The following is a 22672-nucleotide window of genomic DNA, read 5'->3' on the forward strand; positions in this document are numbered from 1 at the left end:
CCACTTCAGCAAAGAGTTTAAGTACACACTTTGAAATAAAAAAGCCTGCTCAGTTGCTTAAAATGAAATTTAGATTTTAAGATATGTTTGTTTGGAGAGAGGCTCTGGTTTCCATCTGAGAAACTAACTTGATGACCAACCACCCCATTTTTAGTACCGGCCCACAGACATGCTTTCCATGGCAGGCAAACGTCCCTGATGACACCAAGGAAGAGAGTACTGCACCGCACGGCACGCAGCCCTTGCAGTGGAAACCACCTGTGGCTACATGCCAGTAGCTAAAAGGCCATGGATCCCTTTTTCTTCATGTCATCTCTCTGTGATTTCAACTACAAGAAGGTCAACTTGCCTTTTGTTTCAAGCTGTCATGAAGAACCCCAGAGTGAGCTCTACCTAATGAAGTCACTTGTGGAGACAGAGAGGGGACTTTAAACAGTGACATGTACACGAATCCTTCATTAATTATGCCATATGCCATTCATCTATGAGTCTATACCTTGAACTTTGACCAAGGCAAACAGAATTTCAGTGGCAGACAGTGAGGCAGGAGGAGGTTTTCTCATAAAAGGTATTTTACACCCTCAAAGTAATCTATAAACTGATCAAAGTTTAATAGTAGAGGGAATCATTGCCTGTTCTTACAGGAGTTACTATATTTGAAGCTCCCTCTGGATGAAAGGGTTTTTTAATGAGATAAATAAAAAATAACAGCAAGTTTCTCTCCTCCTCACTCTACCAGTATCTAAACAAAACAGAAAGAAAAAAATATTCTAATAAATCTGAGCCAGACATGTAGCTTTACCCTCCATGAAAATTAACTTACGTAACAGTAAATAACAAAGGAATTTATGAAGATTATAAACCTGGCAGTTAAAATAGTAGAGCAGATAAGAATGCCAGTCATCAGGTATAAACCAATTCAGTTCATTGCTCGGAAAGCAGCGGATTTGTCACCTCTGCACAGATAATATTGACTTTGTGAATACCTTTCACGCAGCATTTTACAATTACAGTAACACATACCTGAGCGTGTTCTTCATATTTGATTGCATGACCAATCCCAGCTTTTAATATACCTGCTCAAATAACTGCCAGGAGCTTTTAATATATTGCCTCACCCAATACCTTTGCTTTATGAACACAGAATTGGGTCTTCACTTAAAATCTGCAGTGTTTTAGCCTCTTCTCTGCTCTGTCCAGTCCCACACCTCTCTCTCATGTCCTCATGAATTATCCAACTACCACCTTAACAACAAAGTGGTCACCACGAATTCTATCCCTTCCTAATTCCCACCAGCCAAGTCCCATCACAGTCCTCCTGGGGATCCTCTCTCTAGTGCACTGAACTTGACTGGGATGTTGCTCTGTCTTTGACCACCACGTTTAAAGACTCTGCCTTCTCTGCCTGTCAGGGCTTTAAACTAGAGCCTTTCCCTCTGCAACCACCTCTTCTGGAAACAACTGTGACTCCGGTTCTTGCTTGTAGGTCCCCAAGTCCATCCAAGGCTCAGGTGCCTCATTCTGAGCACGCAGATCCCCTCAAGTCTGTCTGGTCCGTAACAGACACCATGTGCTAAGCCCCTTCACTACTTCACTTGCGAGGCCCCTTCACTACTTTCTCCAAGGCAGGACAGGGCAAAGCAAGACCAGCTTTTGCTACTCGATAACCCCCCTCCCAGTCCACATCCTCCCGTTTTTTTACAGGTAGAAAGGACTTCCTTCATAAAGCAACTCTCTCATCCTCCTTCAAACCGTGAGTTCCAGAGAACACTACCCACTGGTGTTGGTTTTAGGCAACCAGCTCATGAGCTGAGACTGATAGTGGGAGCAGACTGATTCTCCCCCAGTCCTTTTCTGTTCTCTTCTTGCGTTTTGCATCTCTTGCTTGCCAGTCCTCTAAGACAAAGACTGTCTTTATGTGCTGTGTCTGGAACAGTGGGCCCTGATCCCAATACAGCACCACCATAGCAAAGAGTCGGTACCAGAAAGAAAACTGACTGTTCCCTAAAGTGGGTATGATCTCTGGGATAAGTCATGAAGACAAGGGATCAGAGGGAGAAAAGCCAGGCACAACTCACCACTCTAAAACAGTCAGCAAAGGGCCTCTCCAAGGGCCTGCTTTAAATGCACCCCATTTTTTCCAGCTCCTGCTCTGAAATCAGGCTGCAGGATTTGAGTGTCAAAGACAAGCAGGAGTTTCCACTGCTACCATCAAAACAAACACAAAATGCCTGGCAGGACTGTTTCTGGAGTTGTTGCACTGTTGTCCCCATCCTCCCAGTGACTGTGTAACACATCTGCTGTACCTGCAGTAGCGCAGGTAGAGGCCTGCAGTACCCAGGTCCCACTGCCAGCAACATTAAGCAGCTCCATGGCTCTTCAGCTGAGCCGCACGCACCCATCCGATTTAGCAGCAACATGTCATTCAGCCTAATCAAGTCAGAGAAGCGACACTCAGGGTGTCATGTTGGTAGATGAGTTATAGATATTCCAGGGAAGGGAGAAGGACCTGGGACCTGTCCTGATAAGGTCTCCTGGCAGCAGGTCCTAGGACCAGCTGCAGCACAGACCACATTGATCAGGCCTAAAACATGCCCATCCGAAAACCTCCTACCTACCTCTTCTGGAGAATGTTGCTCAAGACAGGGATAGGGAAAACATCCAGCCACTTCCCCAGCAGGGCACATTCTCCTTCCCTTTTCATCACAGCAGGGCAGCAAAGGGAAAAAGGCGAAACAGGATCATTTCCTTTTGTTTCCCTAATTTTTTCCCTCCCTTGCTGTCACCTGAACACGTGGCCTGATTGTGCAGTCAGTCACACAAGGACAACTCCACAGAAAACAGCCTGGCCGCTCTCATACAGAAGTATTGCAAAAGCACTGCTGCTTTGAAGAGAAAAGCTCCCAGCTTATCCTGCCTTGCAGTCCCCTCTGCTGGCAGATGCACAACTGCTGCTGCGAGTGCAGTTTGTTCTCACTGGCCGAACAGCAGGAGGATCTGGAGATTAGAGAGAAGAGAAATAAGTTACCAGATTTCAGAAGTGGACTTCACCCACTGTTGGGGAGGACACAGCACTTGGATACAACACACGCTTGTCCCTTCTATAACTGCCTCCCGTCTAGCATTCACCTCCCTTGGAGCCCCAGGAGCAGCTGAAAGCCTGCAGGTGCAGCTCAATTACACAACTCTCCCTAAATACAACTAGTGCCAAGTGCAATGCCTGGATTGCCGCACGCTTCAGGACACAGTTAGAGCAGGGCTGGGAAAGCATGCAAGTGTGGTCATGTCCAGGACCTTACCACCTCATCAGAACTGCTCCCAAACCCAAGTGCACACATCACCCAGCACGAGAGAGGAGGACAGAACGGATACCAGTTTGGTCATGGGAAGAGCCCTAAATTGGGTTTATAGGACAGGTAGCAGGAGGCAGGAAAAACAGGGAAATCTAGTAAGGCCACAGTGCAGGACAGAGGCAGGCAGCAAAAAATCCCTTCTTACAGTCAGAGAGGCTGATTTTCACTACTATAAGGGCTGATTTGGTGATTTTGGTGGGAAGGTACATAAGGGCATTAAAGGCTGGAGCAGAGTCAGGTGTTGGGTTTGGAGCTGTCTTGCAGACTGGGAAGATTTGCAGTGCAGAAAGCTCTCTGGTGCAGCTGTGCTGTGTGTCAAACACTTCAGGCAGTAAGCCTGGCTAAAGCCCACACCTGGATCCCACCTCAGTCCAGAAGACAAACATTTGCCCAGGGTTCGTGTGAGTTCTTTGCCTGGGACAAATTTCACACAGGGACATCTTCTATGTGAATCAAGCAAAATGCAAGTGCTTTTAGCTTGGAGAGTTAAGCTTAAATAGTGTACCTAAATTTCCAACCCAGTTTAAAAAACTCAGGGGCCCAATCTGCATGTATAAAGCACTTGCAAACACACGCTGCTGGATGGGAGCCAGAGCTGCTCGAATTGACATATGATGAGATAAATATGGAAGTGGTGAAACTCGTTATGAAAACCCTTGCTGGGTTGCTCAACCCTTATGAAACTCTCATCTTTCACCCCTATGGACAGACCAGTACGGACTGGTACTACCAACCAGAATGTACACCTTCAGCAGTGACTCTTTCATACCCATGCTGTGAAAAACAGACAAACAATAATCCAAACTTTTGGAGGTGGTGTCACCAATGATTTATGGTACACATACCATCAAAGCTTTTTCACTTGTTTTTTCTTCCTTTCCTCCCAACTTTAGCACTTGGCCACCTTCATCATGGACAAGAGCGAATCCATTGTGACGGTGGACGATGCCATCCGAAAACTCATGTTGCTCAATTCAAAAGAGAAGATCTGGACCCAGGAGATGCTGCTGCAAGTGAACGACAAGTCCATCCGCCTGCTGGACTGCGAGTCGCAGGTACCCAGAGGGCTCCAGGGAAAGTTACCTGCAGGTTATTGGGTTTGGTGTGTGCCCTTCCCATTCTGCTTGGGATGGCAATTTCTCAGGAACCTGAATAACGGCAAATCACTACCAAACTCCACTCCTAGGTGTGCAGGGGCTGGCTGATTTTAACTCAAATGCAGGCAGTTGTGGGCTGATTTATTCACAAATCCAGAGAACAGATACTACCCAGATTGAAGATGCCTTGAGCTGTGCTCCAGGCCAGCAGTATAACTGCTTTCTGTGGGAGTGATGCAGACTTACAGGTCCATGGAAATCTGCATATAGCATGAGCAGAGAGGGAAGGACCTATTATTTGCATTATAGTAACATGCAGAATCCCCTACCCAAGAGAAGTGTCCCATTTTGACAGGCAATACATGCACACGCACACAGGGCACCCAATCTGACAGGACAGAACAGTCAGAGAGTGGGAAAAGGGTAGCACTGCCTGCACTTTAGCAATGAGAAACCAAAAAATATTAGTCCCAGGTCAGTGCCAGGGAGTCAGTGAGAGGGCAGGTTCTATCACTGCTATTATCCAAAAAGCATCTTCCCACTGCTCTGCTAGGACATGTGACAAGTGCAGTTAAAGCACAATAAGATGTTGGCAAACTTGTTGAAGCGTCATGCTGGGCCGTCCGTATTCAGGACTCAGAGAAGAACAAGGGTTCACCTCCATTTGCCATCCACTTCTCTTCTATTTCTCCTGGGTCCCAAGCACACACTGTCCCTCTGCAAACTGTGACATGCATCTTTGAAGAGCCCAGCAAATCAATGCTGAGAAGCATAAGCTGCGTTAGGCCTCCTCTCTACTCAAACAGGGATCCCAGGACTTCATATACAAGACCGTTCCCTGTTAGTTTAATAGAGCTCTCCATTACCTGACCCCATCCTTTCTCTTTTTTAGGAGGAGCTGGAGGAATTCCCTCTGCCAACAGTCCAGCACTGCCAAACGGTGCTGAATCAGATGCGCTATTCCTCCATCCTCCTCCTGGTGTGCCAGGATTCAGAGCAGCACAAACCGGACATTCACTTCTTCAACTGTGATGAGGTGGAGGTGAGCAGAGCGCCTCCTTGCCAGTGGAATGAGAGTGGGGTATGCTGGGAGATGGGGTACTGTGCCTGCAGCCAGAAACCCTTCTGCACTGCTGGGCCATGTGAGACATGGAGAGAGGAACCAGCACTGTGTGTATGAAGGAAACTGCAAAGTGCAGTGTGTGTGCAGGAATGACTGCTGGCTGCATGGATGTATTGATATACTGGCACAGCTTTGTTCTTGCATGTTCAAAGGTGTGGACTGGGCAAAGCTATGAGTGTCCTCATAGAGAGAGTATTTGCAATCCACCTGTAAGGTCCTTTCTAGCCCACCTCTCCCACTCGTGGCACCAAGGCTCTCACCGGCACATCCATCCCAGCAGCACAGCATCCAATCCCACCACAGCGCATCACGCGCACAGTCTGCTTGCCTTATTGGCAAAGTTTTCCGGGAATTATATAGGTGGAAGTTGTGAGCGGCCCTAGAGGTTTGCCCAGCCATTGATGCCTTCACATTAACGTCCCTAGGCTCCCAGCCCTCCTAAATTGGCACTCTCACCTATCCACATATTCTCGCACCGTGCACAGTTAGAAATGTTTGGCTGCAGCCTACCCCAAGGCCAAGCAAGCTGGTGACAGAGCAAATATGCCTCCTGGCTCCCAGCTCTCTGCCAGCCATTTCTTCCCTTGCCCACTTGGAGCTGTCAACCCTCTCCAAAGCAAAGCCCTTAGTAAAACATCCCTGTTTTGTCTTTGAGGCGGAGATGGTTCATGAGGACATAGAAAGTGCCCTGGCAGACCACAAGCACGGAAAGAAGATACGGCCACAGACACTCAAGTAAGTGCTGCAGGGCTGCAAGATATAGCTGGGAGTAAAAAAAAGCCCCATAATCGTATCTCCTGCAAAGAAAACTCAGGGCGCAGAGGCTGCCAAGCCAGCCCTGGACCCCATATGGATCCAGATGCATGTAAGATTTTAGCCAGTCTGAGCTCAGGGTTTAAAGCTGAATGAGAGCTAGATCTGATGGCATGAAGCTCTCACATACCCTTCTGGGCGGTTTTGTCTAAGGAAGCTGGAAAACAAGCCTTTTCTCGCTTGCCTCATTGCTGCGGCAGAGCCCAGACAGAGAGGTTCAAATTCCCCGTCAAAGATGATAAAGGCTGCAAATCAAACTCTCCCATAATTGCCATCTTCATGAGGACACAGATAAAAAGCTCACTTAGGCCTGCTAGTTGAGTCCCATAGCAATTTACAGTGGATCTGAATTTTGGCTGTCATTACTTTTCCTTGCTCAAAACATATCCTTTACATGCCTGGGAATGGAGTCTCAATCTCCCATGAGCCACCCCTCAGGGATTTTATACTCTGAAATGAAACACTCTAGAGGAACTCTACTGCTGACTGATTTCAAAGAAGGGTTCTTGAGTGTTGTGACAGAGCCAGGAAAAAATGGTTCGGGCGGTTGACTCCGTGCAAGGTGTCTCACCAGCCTCACAGACAGCCTCTGCTCTGAAGGACCAGCCAAAACAACCCTGCACCACTACCAAATGCTGTTTACTGAAAGTACAGGTCTTCCAGACTGAAAGTACAGGTCTTCCAGACCAAACCTGGCAAGTCCCACTTAAACCAGTCAACTGCTGGAGCTCTCCTTTGCCAAAGATGCGGGCTTTCTGCTTGCAGCCACCCCTCCCAAACCTGCAAGCCTCTGGGCAAAGGGGGAAATTCAGCCAATGCAAATAGCATCCCCTGGAGTGTCCGGTTCTTGCTCCTACTGCTGCATTCTCACAGTTGGGAACAGGATCAGCAGCCACTGATGCTGGCTTTGCTGTTTGTCTTGCAGAGCAAACCAAGAAAAGATAAAGCAGAGACAGTCTATCCTCCCACCACCTCAAGGGCCGGCTCCCATTCCTATCCAGCATGACATGCGAGGCTCACCGATGAACCGCAACCGGGTGGCACCTCCTTCCCAGCACGATCCAGGTACTGGGGGTGATCAGCAAGTCTGTCCTGGGAGTGGGTGACTTGTGCAAAAAAATCAGCCAGGACAGCCAATCCTCCTGAAAGGGCCTGTAATGGTTTTAGGCCCTGTATCGCTGGAGCACAGAGCCTTTTCACAGTGTTATGAAATAACACAGACACTACCAAACACAACATTTTGTTACAGCTCTGGCTGTGCTTTATAAATGCCTAAAAATTGGGCAGCGGCAAACATTTCAACCCTCTAGGCTAGCAGTAGGCATCTTCTGCTAAATGACAGCTCAATAAATCAAAGCTCCTCGAAACTCCTTGTAATGACATCTGTGTGTTGTGGACACTGAAATTCCTAAGAGAGATGAAAGCTCTTCATGAAACTGAGCAAACACATGAAGCTCAGACCAGGTACTGGTGATCTTAAAATGTACAGACAAGATAGACCTGGGTCAGGAAGGCAAATTCCTGGCCTTGCTGACTACACAGGAGCCAAAATTTTACCCAAAGAAATTAAGTGGTTTGCACTAATTTTGCTAGAATCAAGAGTGAAAATGCAGATTTAAACTCATCTCTCTCATGTATTAACCTAAAATCTTATTTCAAAACTGTCCTGACTTCAGTCCAGTTTTAGCTCTCTTGAAAAAAACTTGTATTCTTCTCTGGAGGAAGAAGTAACAGAAATAAGTTCCCAGATTCTTTCACTGACAAAAGCTCGAATTGACTAAAATGACCAACAAATGCTGAGCCTTTCCTACCACTGCCTGTTTTACCAGTTTCTCTTGGGGTGTCTGCACTCTTAATTTCTAGGTTCAGGGAAAACATGTAATCAAGGTACAATATGAAATACTCCAAATAGCAGCAGAGGAGAGAAAATACTCTTTTCCCTGGGATGGGATCTGAAGCCAAGGGGCTGATCTAGTCTCCTGAATGAAGAACCTATTTTAGATCCAGCTTTGCATAATGCAAATAAGATATGGCTGAGCAGAAGAGGCAGATGTGCTGGTTGCTTTTTTTTTTTTTAATAATTCATATGCATATGATACAGATTGCCATAAAAAACTTTCAGTTCTTCAGGGCTTCATGTTCCTAGGCAGGGCTAGAACCAGACTTTTCTCCAAACATACGTCCCATTGAACGCTGAACAGCTGTCACAGGGTTTTTAGCATATGCAGGCTGTAGCTATTGCAAGGCAACAAAGTCCCCCTGCAAGGAGGTCTGCCACCATGTCCACTCAAGGACACTGCTCCATGGGTTCCCAGCAGCCCACTACAGACCTCTCTATAAGCACTCTTACATGCGTGAGGAGCAGCTTTCCAGGCCCAGCCAAGGTCTGAAATTCACATTTGATATATCAGAGCTAGACCATCTATAAACACCTATATGCTGATGCCCAGCAGCTTTTCATGAAATGGCTACCCTTAACTCTTCCCTTCCCACTATGCTTAACATAAAGTTTTAAGTCCATTACATCAACAGGGCTAGGTGCTTATCCAGGCAGAATTTCTGAACTTGAGAAAACAGAGCCTGGTATGAAAGCAGCTGGCAGAAGAAAGTCTTGACTGATGCCTGTTTGCTGGGATTGCTTCTCTCTTGAAACAAATCTTACTGCTTTTTCTACAGGCCTGCCAAAACTAATCACCTAATCTTAACACTTAAAGATGATGTACATTTTTCACAGTCTTCTGCCAAAAACTGCCTTCCCAGTTCTCCCACTTTGTATGTTCTGGTGTCTGAACACCTGCTGTTCTGGCCCTTTCAAATCCCGTTTCACTCAGTTGATACATCACTCTTTTTACAAGAGGCTACCTGAGCAATTGCTCACATTGAAATATTGCCATCTCACCTTGTGTCTGTCTTCTGAAACCTGGGAGGCACTTGTACATTTATTTATTGCAAGAGGATGCTTTCTACACCCATTAAAAACCCTTGAGAGACTGCACACAAGTTTGTACAAAAATGCTGATTTTTGCGCGGGCCTGCCTAAATGTCTGTCATGCAGAATTCCTGCCCTGATGCAGTCTAGCAACTGACAGTAGTATTTATTTCCAGGTCTTATTTCTTCATGGTCATCCACTGACTAGTCAAACTCATATCCATGGGACAACCAAGGCTCCTGTGGAGAGCTGGAGGTTGGAAGAGTGGGTATGAGTTATTCCCATCGCACTTCACATACACTTGGAGCGCTTAGCAATGGGAGCAGGGGCCATTCAGCTCCTCAGTGGGTGTAAGCTTAGTTCAAAGGCAAAGGAGTTAGTGACTCACAACAGCTGGAGATCTAGGCTTGCAGGTCTCTGCCTGTAGCTAGCAGCTGGTTGCTCTTTGCAATTCATTCACTGCCTATATTTGAAAACAGGCAGTGTATTGACACGGAGGGTTGGCAGGCAGATGCTGTGACCCTTGGAAATTGAATCGGCAACTTTGATCACCTCCTGCACGAACTGCTCTTTGAGAGCTCCTGAGGTGCTTTCATAACCCACAATAAATGACTAAACAACCCAAGTCAAGAGTTACCATCCCACGGGCCACAGTTCCTGTGTTAAATGGAGCCCATCCTCAGCCTGTGATGGTAAACATCTTTTTCTCTCCTCTCCCTTGTTTGGCAGACTATGAACGACGAAGCTCCAGCTCCCAGGACCACGAAGAATCTCGAGCTATCTTAGCACAGAAAATTGAAAAAGAAACGGTTGGTAACAAGAGTGGTGCATGGTCAACAGACAGAAGGAGGGGGGAAGAGAAGGAAGCAGGGGGACTGCTCCATGAAAAAACATTTTATGCATAGGTCGAGGGAGGTGATTCTCCCCCTCTACTCAGCCCTGGTGAGGCCCCATCTGGAGTACTGCGTCCAGTTCTGGGCTCCCCAGTACAAGAGGGATGTGGCACTACTGGAGCAAGTCCAGCGAAGGGCTACTAAGATGATTAGGGGACTGGAGCATTTCTCTTAGGAGGAAAGACTGAGACAGCTGGGCCTGTTTAGCCTGGAGAAGAGAAGGCTGAGAGGAGATCTTATCAACGTGTACAAGTATCTGAAGGGAGGGTGTCGAGAGGATGGGACCAGACTCTTTTCAGTGGTGCCGAGCGACAGGACGCGAGGCAACGGGCACAAACTGAAACACAGACACTTCCATCTGAACATGAGGAAAAACTTTTTCACTGTGAGGGTGACAGAGCACTGGAACAGGTTGCCCAGAGAGGCTGTGGAGTCTCCTTCTCTGGAGATATTCAAAACGCGCCTGGATGCAGTCCTGTGCAATGTGCTCTAGGTGACCCTGCTTGAGCAGGGGGGTTGGACTAGATGATCTCCAGAGGTCCCTTCCAGCCTCAGCGATTCTGTGATTCTGTGATAGTTTAATCATTGTTAAACTGGCACCTACTGCCTATAAAGATGAGGTGAGCAAAACCAAAACTCCATCGCTGGGTCAGCTGCAATCTCTTTTTGTCCTCAAGTAGCTCTTCTGATTTCAGGACTGCTGCTCCCCAGCCCACAGCCAAGTCTTAATTTTCCTAACATCCATTAGCAGGGGACAGTTATCACATTGACAAATACAGCAGACTAACCCAGGCAGAACTTTGTGACTGAAGAGTGATGCATTCAGCTTAATTTCATACCTGTATTCCCCATTCCTGTCCATTCTTGCAGGAAAGGATGTGGGCAGGCACAGATAGGTACACGCTGGGATGTGGGCTTCCCAGATGCATGCAGTCCCAATTCTCTTTCACCTTGTTTTGTCGTGTTTCTGTCCTCACAGCAAACTCTGAACTGCACTCTGGATGACATTGAAGTGTTTGTTGCCAGGCTTCAGAAGGCTGCAGAGGCATTCAAACAGCTCAACCAAAGGAAGAAAGGGAAGAAAAACAAGAAGAAAGGGCCAGCAGGTATATTGCATCAGCTAGAACAAATGGGCAACATGAGGCATGGATGAAGGTTGGGAGGAAACCTAAGCAGACTCACACCCTAGCAAGGCCAGGTCAGTGCAGCAGTATGGCTATGGATCCAAAAACAGATACATCAGATCGGTAGGTCCTGCTGCTCCTTAGGAACTTATTCCATAGCACACACAACCTCTAGCACAGAGAGATATGTTTTGGCTTTCCTCATCTCTTGATTCTGAGTTGTTCTAGTCACAGCACCCATCTCTGCTGTCTTGTGCATGCCAGAGACCCGAATCTCTCCTGGAAAAGGACGTTCTAATTAAAGTGTCTTTCTCTCCACCTTCTCCTAAAAGAGGGAGTACTGACTCTTCGAGCAAGACCCCCAAGCGAGGCTGAGTTCATCGACTGCTTCCAGAAAACCAAACTGGCTTTTAACCTCTTGGTAAGACACAGAGGGGTATTTTGGTCCCATGCAGTGATAGGGCTGTTTCCCTATATATCACAATTACTAAACATTTAAAATGAAATTTGAACCAAAACCACTACCGAAGTACAAAAGTATGAATTCCAGATTTCTCTGCCATAAACAATCACAAAATAACCATTGTTTCAGGCTTGTGCAGGTTTCTCTGGTCAAGTTGTTAAACTGAAAATAAAGGCATAAAGTCTAAATTCAAAAAACGCACAAACCTTCCTGCCTGCCTGTGCAAACACCAGCATCATGCTCCCATGCAACAGGCACTAGGACCCCTGTTTCACAAACACGTTGTGCAGATGTGCATCAGCTCTGCCAGAAAAAGGAGCAACCCTTTCCTCTCCATACCTTCCTTCTCTGTAGGACAGCACAAGCATTTGTGCCCCTGCATGGGACTGGGGATAGCATACACATTAAAACAAACCAATTTCTTTTTGCCATGCTAATTTTAAGCCAGATCAGTTCCCTTACTAGATTCATCCTGTGGCTGCAGAGATGCTAGTCCAGCCCAAACTGAGTGGTGACACAGGATGGGACTGAACAGCCAGGGTCATGGCTTGCTGATAGCCATACCAAGGCTTATATAGACATCCTTACTGTTCATATTCAATTTTGTTTGCACGCTTTAAAAATCTGGGTGATTCTGTGAGAACTCTAGTCTTTGTTATCCTTCCAAAGCATAAAATTTAGGACTTAAATATATATACAAAAAAAAGATAACTTATGTTCCTGTTTGATTCTGTGTACTAAACAGCTGTAAAGCTGCCTCAGCTAGGGGTCTGGGAAGTCTCCAGTTATAACTGATCACACTGATGTCCCCCGTTGCCCTGAGATTTCTAGCTCCTCCTTTGTTTCTCCTCTGGAGGAGCTGCCTTATTAAGAAGGGGATGAAGAGCAGGAACATAAAGATGTTCCCAATGCTGCCAATTCTGCTTAATTAGGTATGTGAGCCCGTCAGGGTGATGAGCCAGAAGGAAGTTCTATCAATTCTGACCAAGCTTGCCCAGTGAACACAGCCTAACAAGATCATTCCTGAGAAGTTAGTAAGGCTGCCCTGAGGAAGCAGCTGAGGATTTTCCAAGCAGAAAGAAATCCAGGCTGGGTTATTGCATCCCAGCCCTTTCTGGCTGCTCACACAGTCGAGATAAATACAGTATAGCCAGCACAGTCAACCAAACCCTTAGTCACAGCTTATGTCTACACTGGAGTTAGTGTCCTATCCAGTACAAGCCAACTTGGCCACTACCAATAGCATGATGCAGTCGCAAGCACTCATTACTCATTTGCAAGACTGAAAATCTGGGTAAATACTCTGACACGCAGCCCCACCAAGCTCTGCATTGCTACTGCCCCCCTATCAGCAGCACGTGAGCTAACGTGTAGGAAATTCATTCATGTATCTTAGCTCTCTCTGCACTCAGGCCTTGGACGTTACTGTCCATGGGTACACAAGCCCACCAAGAGCAGCTCTTCTCCAGGCAAGAAGCCAGGGAAAAGTAAGAAGGAGGCTGGGGTATCCAGGCGGAGCAGCACTGTTGTGTCTGCCCCCAGGACTTTGTCACATGCCGCACAGCTGCGCCCTCCTTGTGAAGTGCCACTTTGCTCAGTTGCCCTGTTAACATCAATTATTTCACACTTTCCACTCCACATTAATGTTTAATCGCCAGCATTTAAAATGACTAGGCCTTGCATTTTGGTAGGGAAGGGGTCTGTTTTCCATTGCAGCAATACCAGCAGCATGAGACATGAGAAAAGAATAGAAAGGAAGCACAAGCTTTCTCACCAAGCTTAGCTGATTGCTGTTAATGCAATGCAATTCTTACTGTAAAGTAATCCTAAGCATTTTGCTCCTCCATTCCACTACAGTTTATTTCAAATACCAAGCATTTCACTGGAGTGGGCAGCTCTACATGCGCTACACAGGCAAGACCTTGGTGAAGATTTTTCCCTGCGGCAATTTGCCAAGGGACCGTGCAGAACACTCGCTCTGTTGTTTTCATTCACGCGAACTGACGGGATTTTCAACTTTGCAAGAATCAGAAGCAATAGGCCTTCGATTCTTCACTAATGCTTCCAGAATAAACCAAGGCTTTCAGTTTTCTCTCAAAACAGCTTTAAAGAGCCTGATTTTTACAGAGCAGCAGACGCTTCACCCCTTCCGAAAGTCAAGGCCCTTAGGAATGGACACCAAATAGAAATGATCTAAAACAGAATGACTCCTACTCCCCAAACATTTAATCTTCTTCCCTGATTTGAAGTGAACTATTAAGAGTTTCCTTTCTTTTCAGGATGTATTGTTAACTGTAGCCAGATATCAGTCAACAACAATTCCTCCATGTCACAGAAAAGAAGAGTCAAAAACAGGTTAAGATTAAATGAGGTTTCCTTTCTCTTTTCAGGCCAAACTGAGAAAGCACATCCAGAACCCAAGTGCTTCAGAGTTGGTGCATTTCCTATTTGGGCCACTGGAACTGGTAAATCTTATTCACAGGCCTTTTTATTTCTAGTGATGCTGAGAGACTGAATAGACAGGACACTAGAGTGAATTAGGTAAAAATTTCTACACCTCAAGAGGAGTCATATTCTGCCAATACCCTGCAATGAAAAGCAGTAAGGATGAGTGATCTAACTAGTTTTAAGAGGGAGCATGGTTGTTTTCTCTCCATGTGACACAGTTGCTACAATCTGCAGGGGATTAAACTTAATGACCAAAGAGGTCCATGTTAATCCGTCATCCTAGGATTAGGGTATATAAATGCAAGTAAGACATTACTAGCAGTCAAAAGGAACTTGACCTGCAGTAACTATTGCTACATCTGCCATGGCAAAAATGCATGGGTCAGCACCAAGTTACTACAGTCAACTGCCAGATGCAAATGAAATCAGAAGGTTGGCGCGTATTGTGTGGTCCTCTTTGGGCCAACTCCCCCGTCAGACATAGCTTTCTACCCATATGACTTAGTCCTTTCAGCCTGGAGAGATTCATACTTCAAAAAAGAAGTCTACGGTTGAGTCTGAGATCATGATCGCAGTGGCAACTATTATGGCAGGGGAGAGGACACAACCAGCCCACCAAGCGAACTGTCTCAGGGAAACCCAGCAGCCACTGCCTTTGCATTCATAGTCAGCTAAATTATGCAGAAGAGTTAGGAGACTGCTCAGAGCTGTATAAAGCATTCACAGCAAAGTCTAGAAACAACACCGGCTCAGATTTAATTTCCAGCTTGAACTAAATGTATCAACACAAACCCTAGCAAATATGAGTTGTTTTGCCACATTAATAAAAACTTGGTGTGAACAACAGTGTGAGCATTCTGTAGTTTCTATTTGGAATCAGCCTAGTCCCACCTTCAAGCAAACACGGCTCAATATTTGCAGGTAGGAAACAGGTATCCCAACTTGAAAAAGAAGCTACAGGTGACACAGAAACCCTAAGTTATTCCATTTTTTAATGTGGCAGCTTATGATGTATCCTATCTCCAACAATGGCTAATTTTCAGTTCAGACATTGCTCTGACTGCAACAGAAAAATTCTTGCTTTCCTCTGAGCTGTCCCCTCTTCTTCAAAGATTTAGGTTGATGCTTCTTGAAACAACTGAGTTGATCTAAGGATTACCTGTTGTCAACAGGAGTCATGCAATCCCTTGGCACGAAGGCTTGCCCTTTGACTGTCGTTTTATTCCTTGGAGAACTCAGTCAGATCACAAAGTTGGCAGGGGAACTATTTGCCTTATTTGTCTGTTTGCTTTTTCTTAACAAAAACTGCCTGTTGAATGACTGTCAGGACAGTGCAAGGATAACAAGAGGATGCTGGGGGAGCACAGCATCCCTTTTAGGTAGCAGCAAACCATTCATTTATTTCAACTGTGTTGTGAAACCTCAGCCTTACGTATGAAGGCACAGAAGGAGTTTTAGAACTGCTAGTCTAATATGAAGTGGCATGGTTTCAGAGGTACTCACCATAGAGCGTAGAGTGGGTTCCTTTGGAATGGGCATGCACAGAGACTCCAAAAGATCAGAGCCATTGATTTTTCTGTCTTTGATTTCTGTTCTTTTGTGTGTGCTGCTTAGACATTTTGAACCCCTGCAAAATCTCTTGTATTTGCATGTGTTTGTGTGTAATCCAGATTGTCAATAGCTGTGGTGGCCCTGAGCTTGCCAGGTCTGTCCTCAGTCCGCTTCTTTCTAAAGATGCCACAGATTTCCTCAGAGGACACCTGACACCAAAAGAGATGAGCCTCTGGGACTCCTTGGGAGAGACATGGACCAGATCCAGGTGAGACAGGGCTGCCAGTTCACAAGGCTTCTCAAGCACTTGAGAAAGACAGTAGGGATGCTTAGTTTTATAGCTATGTCGGAGGGTCAAGGATAAAGGAGGATGTGGGTCTGTTTCACCCTAACCCTACAATTTTAATGGTTGCTTACAGCTCAGGGCATAGCATTTCACATCCTCTTTGCCCTGGTGACCTTGCCTCTGCCTGACACACAGTAATGGAGGGTCTCAGACCCATGCTCCTTGTGACCCTCACTGCTTATTCCTGCTTCATGTCCTAGAGCTGAATGGCCTCGAGAAGCAAACATCCCGAGCTACATTCCCAAATTCCGCAACGGCTGGGAACCGCCCATGGAAATCTTCCGTGGAGCTCCCTGGGAAATAGATATCGGACACTTGCAAGAAGAGGTTAGTTTTGTGCTCCCAGTCATCCTCTCCCTTCCTTTCCCCCTTCCTCCCACTTTCTCAGAGTGAGAAACATCTTTTGCTGAAGCCCTTGATGCTTTACAAGCTGGAAAGCAAAACTCATCCTGCCTACAGTAGTGAGGTCCTTGCTGGGTTTTATCATGACAGATTGAGACGTCAGTTCTCTGATTTACCTGAGGGAATGCAATGAACTGCAGCACAGGGCTCAACTCTGTTATTGGAGTGAAGTTCCAAATGACACGGTATATTAGCATTAAAACAGAGGAGCAGAGATCTGGGCAGAGTCTGCTGCTTGGCCAATACCCCAAGTGCACGGGATTTTGCTGCCAGTACCAAATCTCATAGCCTAATATACTCATGCAGCAGAGGCACACACAAATAGGCTAGCAGTTGTTGGGCATCCCTTTCAACAGGTCAGCCCTAGTCCTTCCTAAAAGTGAGAAGCTTTGGCAAGGTAACATGGAGCTGTCAAATCAACCATAAAGGATGAATAACCATCAACTGTACATAAGCTCAGCCTGCAGCTATTTTCTCTAACCTCTGTATTTGGCACAGAGGAAACCAGCAGTATTTCAGGGAGAGCAAAGCTGTCAGGTGCTTCTGACATCTCAAATTCTGGTCTGACCCATCTGTGCTACCATGGAGTTTGTGGTGGTGTTTAACAAGTAGTCAGCTCAAAACTCAGTTGGATCTGCTCACTCCACTTAAATATGGAAAGAAAATAAAGCCAAAAAAGGGCAAGCAATAATCAGCCTCAGCTCCTGAAAAATGGGAAACAGAATATCTGGAATTAGGTGAGCCTTTAATGAGCCCCATGGATGCTGGTTTCCCTGAAGAACATTTTTTTCTTTGGTGTGTGCCTCATCTTGACCAAAAGCTTCCAGGCCGTGATTCATCTACCATTATCACCTTCCTCATCTCTGACAGAGCTTTCCCCTTCCCTGGTAATACTGACTCTGTTTTACCTTTCCAGCTATCATCAGCCAATGGATATCCTTACCGTAACTCCTCACTCAAGCGTGGCCAGTCAGCTGATCAGACGCAAGCTGTGGATGCCTTTAAGCAGAACGTAACTCAACATGTAAATAGGTAAATATCAGCACCCCCCTGGAAAGTGGTGCCTTGGCTCCCAGCTGGTAACCTCAGAAGCACCCACCACAACTTATCATGACACCAAGATGTTTTGGCCTTTAGATAACTAACTCTCTGCTATTATTAATCCAGTTAGATAACTCTCTGCTATTATTAATTCAAACTTGTTAATGAGATCAAGAGAACTCAAAGATCCAACAAGCAATTATTCATGTAAACAGTGTCTGCTATTTAATCACCAGCTGGTCTGCAAGGAAATAGGTTACATGTGTTTTCCACCACAGGAGGCAAAAGTATTGACTGATTTATCTAGTCCATCAGTATGTTTTGTTTCATAATGTCAGTCCACCAAATTAATACTAAAAATCATGTGCAGAAGATAGCATGCTGCACTCTTTGTTCACTGAACATTTAGAGAAGTTAGTAGCTCTCCATTCAGCCTGAAGACACAACAGCTTGTGTGCAAGGAACTTTTTTATGAGGAGGAATCCATACTAAGGCATGAGCACATGCAAGTTTTCTGCCATTGAAAAATGTAGTGCTTAGAAAGAACAGTTTGATCTCAGCAGCATTGCATGGAAAACATTTTAACTGAGGAAATGCTGTTTTGTTTCACTGGAGGCAGAAGTTCTTCCTTTTGCTTTTGGTCACAACCAAAAGGAAAAACATTTACTAGAGGCTGGATAAAATGATAATTTGTTTTCAGTGTTGCCCATCTCTCCATCAAGAGACTGCCATGAAGTTGACTTCAGACAACTCTTCTTAATGAGATAAACCCAGAAAATGGAAGAGACCCTCCTCAAAAAAACCACCCTCTTGGGTGAAGACCGGGCCGTCCCTTTGCCTCAGGCTTTTTCCAAAGGATGGCTCTTTCACAATTTAATCAAACACTGTGCCCTGCTGTTTTCTATCATCAGTTACTCAATGGTAAAAAGTCCTTATGAAATTATTATTGGTTCAAAATTTAGGGGCTTTTTGTTTGTTTGTTTGTTTACACAGGTTTATGCCTTTCAATTTTTCATGAGATCTCTGAGTTTCAACAAACTCTTCCCAAATTACAAATGAATTCTCAGCCATACTCATCTGGCTTTACAGTAATTTGACATAAGTTATGAACTGTCTTCTGTTTTGCCCAAGCACAAGCCTCGATTACACTGAAGGTCCATGAAATCATTTAATATTAGAAGTCCAGACCCAGCAAAACACTTAACCATGCACTTTTTTGGAGCCAGCTCTAGACTGGAAAAAAGTTTCAAGCCAGACTGCCTTCTCATGGCTTTATGTTCTATTCTAAAACCTTTATGAGCTCTACTACTATTACCAAAAGTTCAGTTTCATAGCAAAATACCTCAAATCCACTTATATCAGCAAAATAATTCACCCCATCAAAGGTTCTGCTGGGACCATAAAATACTACAGACACAGTTTGTTGAGTGGGGAGAGAATTATGGTAACAAATTCTGTTTTCCAGTTCCATCTTCCTCAATGAAGTTATGAAAAATGAGGAAAAGTTAGTTTACAGGCGAACGCTTAAGTCCATCTTAAATGACTGATAGATAAATGCACTTAAACAAACAGGTTCATCTGTTAGTCTCAACACAGAAAAACTACAAAAATTAGTATTGAGTCCTGGAATACAAATTAGCAATGTGCCATTTTGCAAAGGTGACTGTTTCCCTGAGACACCACCCAGTTTAACTACAGTGGGGACTTACTGAACAGTAGATGAGGGTCTCTCTTTTTCCTGGGATGGGTGTCATCGGTTTTGGATTGGCAGAGCTATTTGAGTTGGCTGAGATGGGAATTCCAAGTGATAAAGCAATTCTTTTTACTTTGGAATATAGTTTATTGATGTGACAAAAATTTATGACAGAGATCTCTTTCTAAAAGAAAAGCTAGGAGTTAAAAGAACAGAAAAGAATTCAGCCAGAGGGTTTCACCAGCTTTTTGTTCCTCTGGCTTCACCTTTCACCCATCTTTCAGACTGTCAACAACAACTTTTCCTTATGGATAACATTTAAGAAAAAAAACATTGAAGTCAATGGTGCTGAAGCAGATACTGAAATTGAGAATGGGCTTAGATGCCTTCTTCACTTCAGACTAGACTTGAGCCAAGTCTACCTAGATGTTTGCCAGGATCACAGTCCTGGGACAGCTGCATCTCCTGGCATACCCATGCTTTTTTAAGGGTACTTTAAACTAGTTCTCTAACCAAAAGACACAATTTTAACAAAAATACCCATGCATCAGTATTATTATTTACGCCATGGCTTTTGGCTGCTGAGAAGTGTCATGAAAGCCCCAAGCAATAATCAGCAAAGGTCTCTCATGTAAAATCTAGGCGTGCACAAAGTGCTCCTTAGCTTTAAACTCCTCTGGCCTTCACTCCTTTTCTCATGAGTCGTTTACCTTCTGGAAGGCTACAAAAGAAATGACTTCTACATAGCACAGGCATTCCTCCCTCTCCCTGCCTTCAGGGCATTGCTGGGTAAGGCCACCACTCCCTTTCCTTAGTGGCAGATTCAATCTGCCTGCAAGCCTGCTCCAAACTCTCCCCAGTTACACACTTACAACTTATACATTGCATGTGGCTGCAACAAGACCAAGAGCTGTCCCAAATCAAGCAAACTAAAGACAATGCTACAGTCATGGGCATGATATAAAACCACTAGACCAGTGGTTTCAACCTTCTTCAGACCATCAAAAGCTATCTAATGAAGATAGTAAAATGAACTGAAACCTAAACATAACGGACTTACTTTTTAAAGTCATTTTACAGATGCCTCAGCAGACAGATAAGAGTCCACAGATTATAAAGTCACTGATCAAAACCAAGAACTCAGAAATGGGCAAACATAATGATAAAAACTGTAGTCATTAGCAGCACTGGAACCACCGCTTCACTGAGTTGCTCTAGCCTTGACATAAATTGGTGTAGCTCTACTGGAAGAGTATCCGACCTCCTGTTGGTATGCTCGCTATGAATATAAGCACTTGGGAACTGCACTGTGTAGCTGTGCTGGTCGCAAGTCATAAACAGAAAGATCCAGAGAAAGTGTGTCAAAATAGTTCTTACCCTTGCAGAACTAGGTACAACAGGTTTCCCACACTGCCAACATTTTTGGAATTAAAAATATAACACTATACCCATCCTAACTGGAGAAGTAGAAGATGGAAAATTTTCCTAAGCCAGGCTTAAAAACCATGAAAAATAAAAGATTTCATTTTGGGTCACAAAAAAAAACTTTTCTTCCACTTTTCACCAATTTTCATTTTTAAAGATCTATTATATTGATTCCATATCTCTCTCCAAATGAAAAGCCAGTTTAACATTGAAAACCATATATTCTTGTGTCAAAAAACTTCCAAGCAAAATACTTAAACACATTCCCCTTCCTCCACATGTATTTTAGAATGAAAAACATTCAAGCTCACTTTTCCTGTGAACCTGCAGAATTTTGCTTCAGTGGATCAGCATTGCCTGGTTAAAAAAAAAAAAAAAAGGACAGATTTCCAGTCATTTCTACTTGTGCTCATTTTTGATATCCAGTAGCATCCCTCTGCTCCAGCTTCAGAGCCTGCTTATCCCCTGCTTTGGCACATGGGACAGTTTCCCAGCCATCAGGACATGAGTGCTTCACACTTATTTTTCACAAGGGGTAGAATCAGGGTATTTTATTTGTGCTTTGTCAGTCTCCCCAGTCTTTGCTGCAGCAAAAATGGGGACGGGAAAAACTGTCTTTTGTCCCACTCTGAAGGCGGCAGCCTCATTGTCGCACAAAAAGGCCACTGTCCAAAGAGCCTTTTTTTTTTTCTTTAACACAGGGTGTTTACTAAAACAAGGGATCAAAATCTTCTGCAAAACAGAGGAAAAAGGGGGCACTGCCTCCCTCTAACATAAGCATAAAACCAGCTCTCTACCTGAAGTGGCAGACAGTCATCACCACTTGTCTTTTGCGAGTGGACCTATATTGTCCTAGCTATTGGAGGGTCCTCCACTATAACTCCATTTTTTTACTCTCTTGAAGGAATTTTGAGGCACAGGGAATGGCCCCACCGAAGAGATATGCCAAAATCCGCTACGATTTCACTGCGCGAAATGCCAATGAACTCTCAGTGCTTAAGGATGAAATCCTGGAGGTAGGTGAAGGTGCTCAGGAACAAGGTGTGCCCTTCTCCCCTTTCCAGGAAAAGGAGAGAAGGCTCAAGACCGGCAAGTGCCAAGTCTTTTTCGCTTGGTATTTTCTGAGTGGCAACACAAAGCTTTGTTCAAATGTAAAGCTTTAAGCCTGAGCTGGAGCAGGCTGATTGAATGCTTCAGGTCATATGCTCAGCTGAAATGTGTCAGTGATGCCTTTTCTTAAGTAACGATGAGGAGGAAGGAAATATATCCCTGTAGCACACTACTCATTCACTTACTGGGCCTATGTTCATTGTCACCAAAAAAAAGGGGGAGTTATTTTCCAGGAAAACATCCTTTTTCTTAACCTCTCTCTTACTGCAACACCACTGGTAGCTGGGGAATGTAGAACACAACTCGGGTTCTACACACTATGACAGACATATGACTTGAAGCAATGTAGCTAGAATAAGAAAAGTGTGTGGTGCCTTGCTAGCAAAGTTCAACCTGGATAAACTGATTTATTTCAAAACCAGAGTTTCTCAACTATAGATCTATCCAGAGCTAAATAGAAATAAACATCAAGGCAGTGCAGTAATACCGGCACTCAGAAAAGTTTCCTCACCATACAGTGATTTTTTTAAAATCAGAGTTCTGGGTAAAAAGAAGCCTGCTAAAAGGAGCAAGGGGGAGATTGCAATAGCAGATATCTCAGCGATGGGGCTGCCTCCTTGCCACATCATGGTTATGATGCAATTATGCTATGTTATGACTATATTGTCTGTTGTGATGGGACATATTGTGATCAAGTTATATGACAATCCTGTAGCTTTTTTTTTTTCCTTCCATCTCTGGCAGGATTACTTTTAATGTTTTCTAATGCAAAAAGACAAAGCACACTCAGTCACTGAGGAAAAAGAGAGAGAGAGAGAGAGAGAGAAAGAAACAGGCAAATTAAGAAGGAACTATGAGTT

At 44.8% G+C, this 22672-nt stretch overlaps 1 protein-coding gene across 1 annotated transcript in view; it reads left to right on the forward strand.

Moving 5' to 3' along the window:
• The window catches only part of EPS8L2 (EPS8 signaling adaptor L2), a 79397-nt gene that overhangs the window by 47947 nt on the left and 8778 nt on the right, over window positions 1-22672 (forward strand). The window contains exons 5-16 of the mRNA XM_013945373.2: window positions 4247-4408; window positions 5343-5492; window positions 6229-6308; window positions 7312-7451; window positions 10046-10125; window positions 11189-11315; window positions 11666-11754; window positions 14187-14261; window positions 15915-16063; window positions 16342-16468; window positions 17460-17575; window positions 21607-21718. Of these exons, the coding sequence (XP_013800827.1) occupies window positions 4247-4408; window positions 5343-5492; window positions 6229-6308; window positions 7312-7451; window positions 10046-10125; window positions 11189-11315; window positions 11666-11754; window positions 14187-14261; window positions 15915-16063; window positions 16342-16468; window positions 17460-17575; window positions 21607-21718 (1407 nt within the window). The remainder of the gene's footprint in view (window positions 1-4246; window positions 4409-5342; window positions 5493-6228; window positions 6309-7311; window positions 7452-10045; window positions 10126-11188; window positions 11316-11665; window positions 11755-14186; window positions 14262-15914; window positions 16064-16341; window positions 16469-17459; window positions 17576-21606; window positions 21719-22672) is intronic.

Source organism: Apteryx mantelli, chromosome 4, assembly GCF_036417845.1.
Source record: "Apteryx mantelli isolate bAptMan1 chromosome 4, bAptMan1.hap1, whole genome shotgun sequence".
In the NCBI taxonomy this organism is placed as follows: domain Eukaryota; kingdom Metazoa; phylum Chordata; class Aves; order Apterygiformes; family Apterygidae; genus Apteryx; species Apteryx mantelli.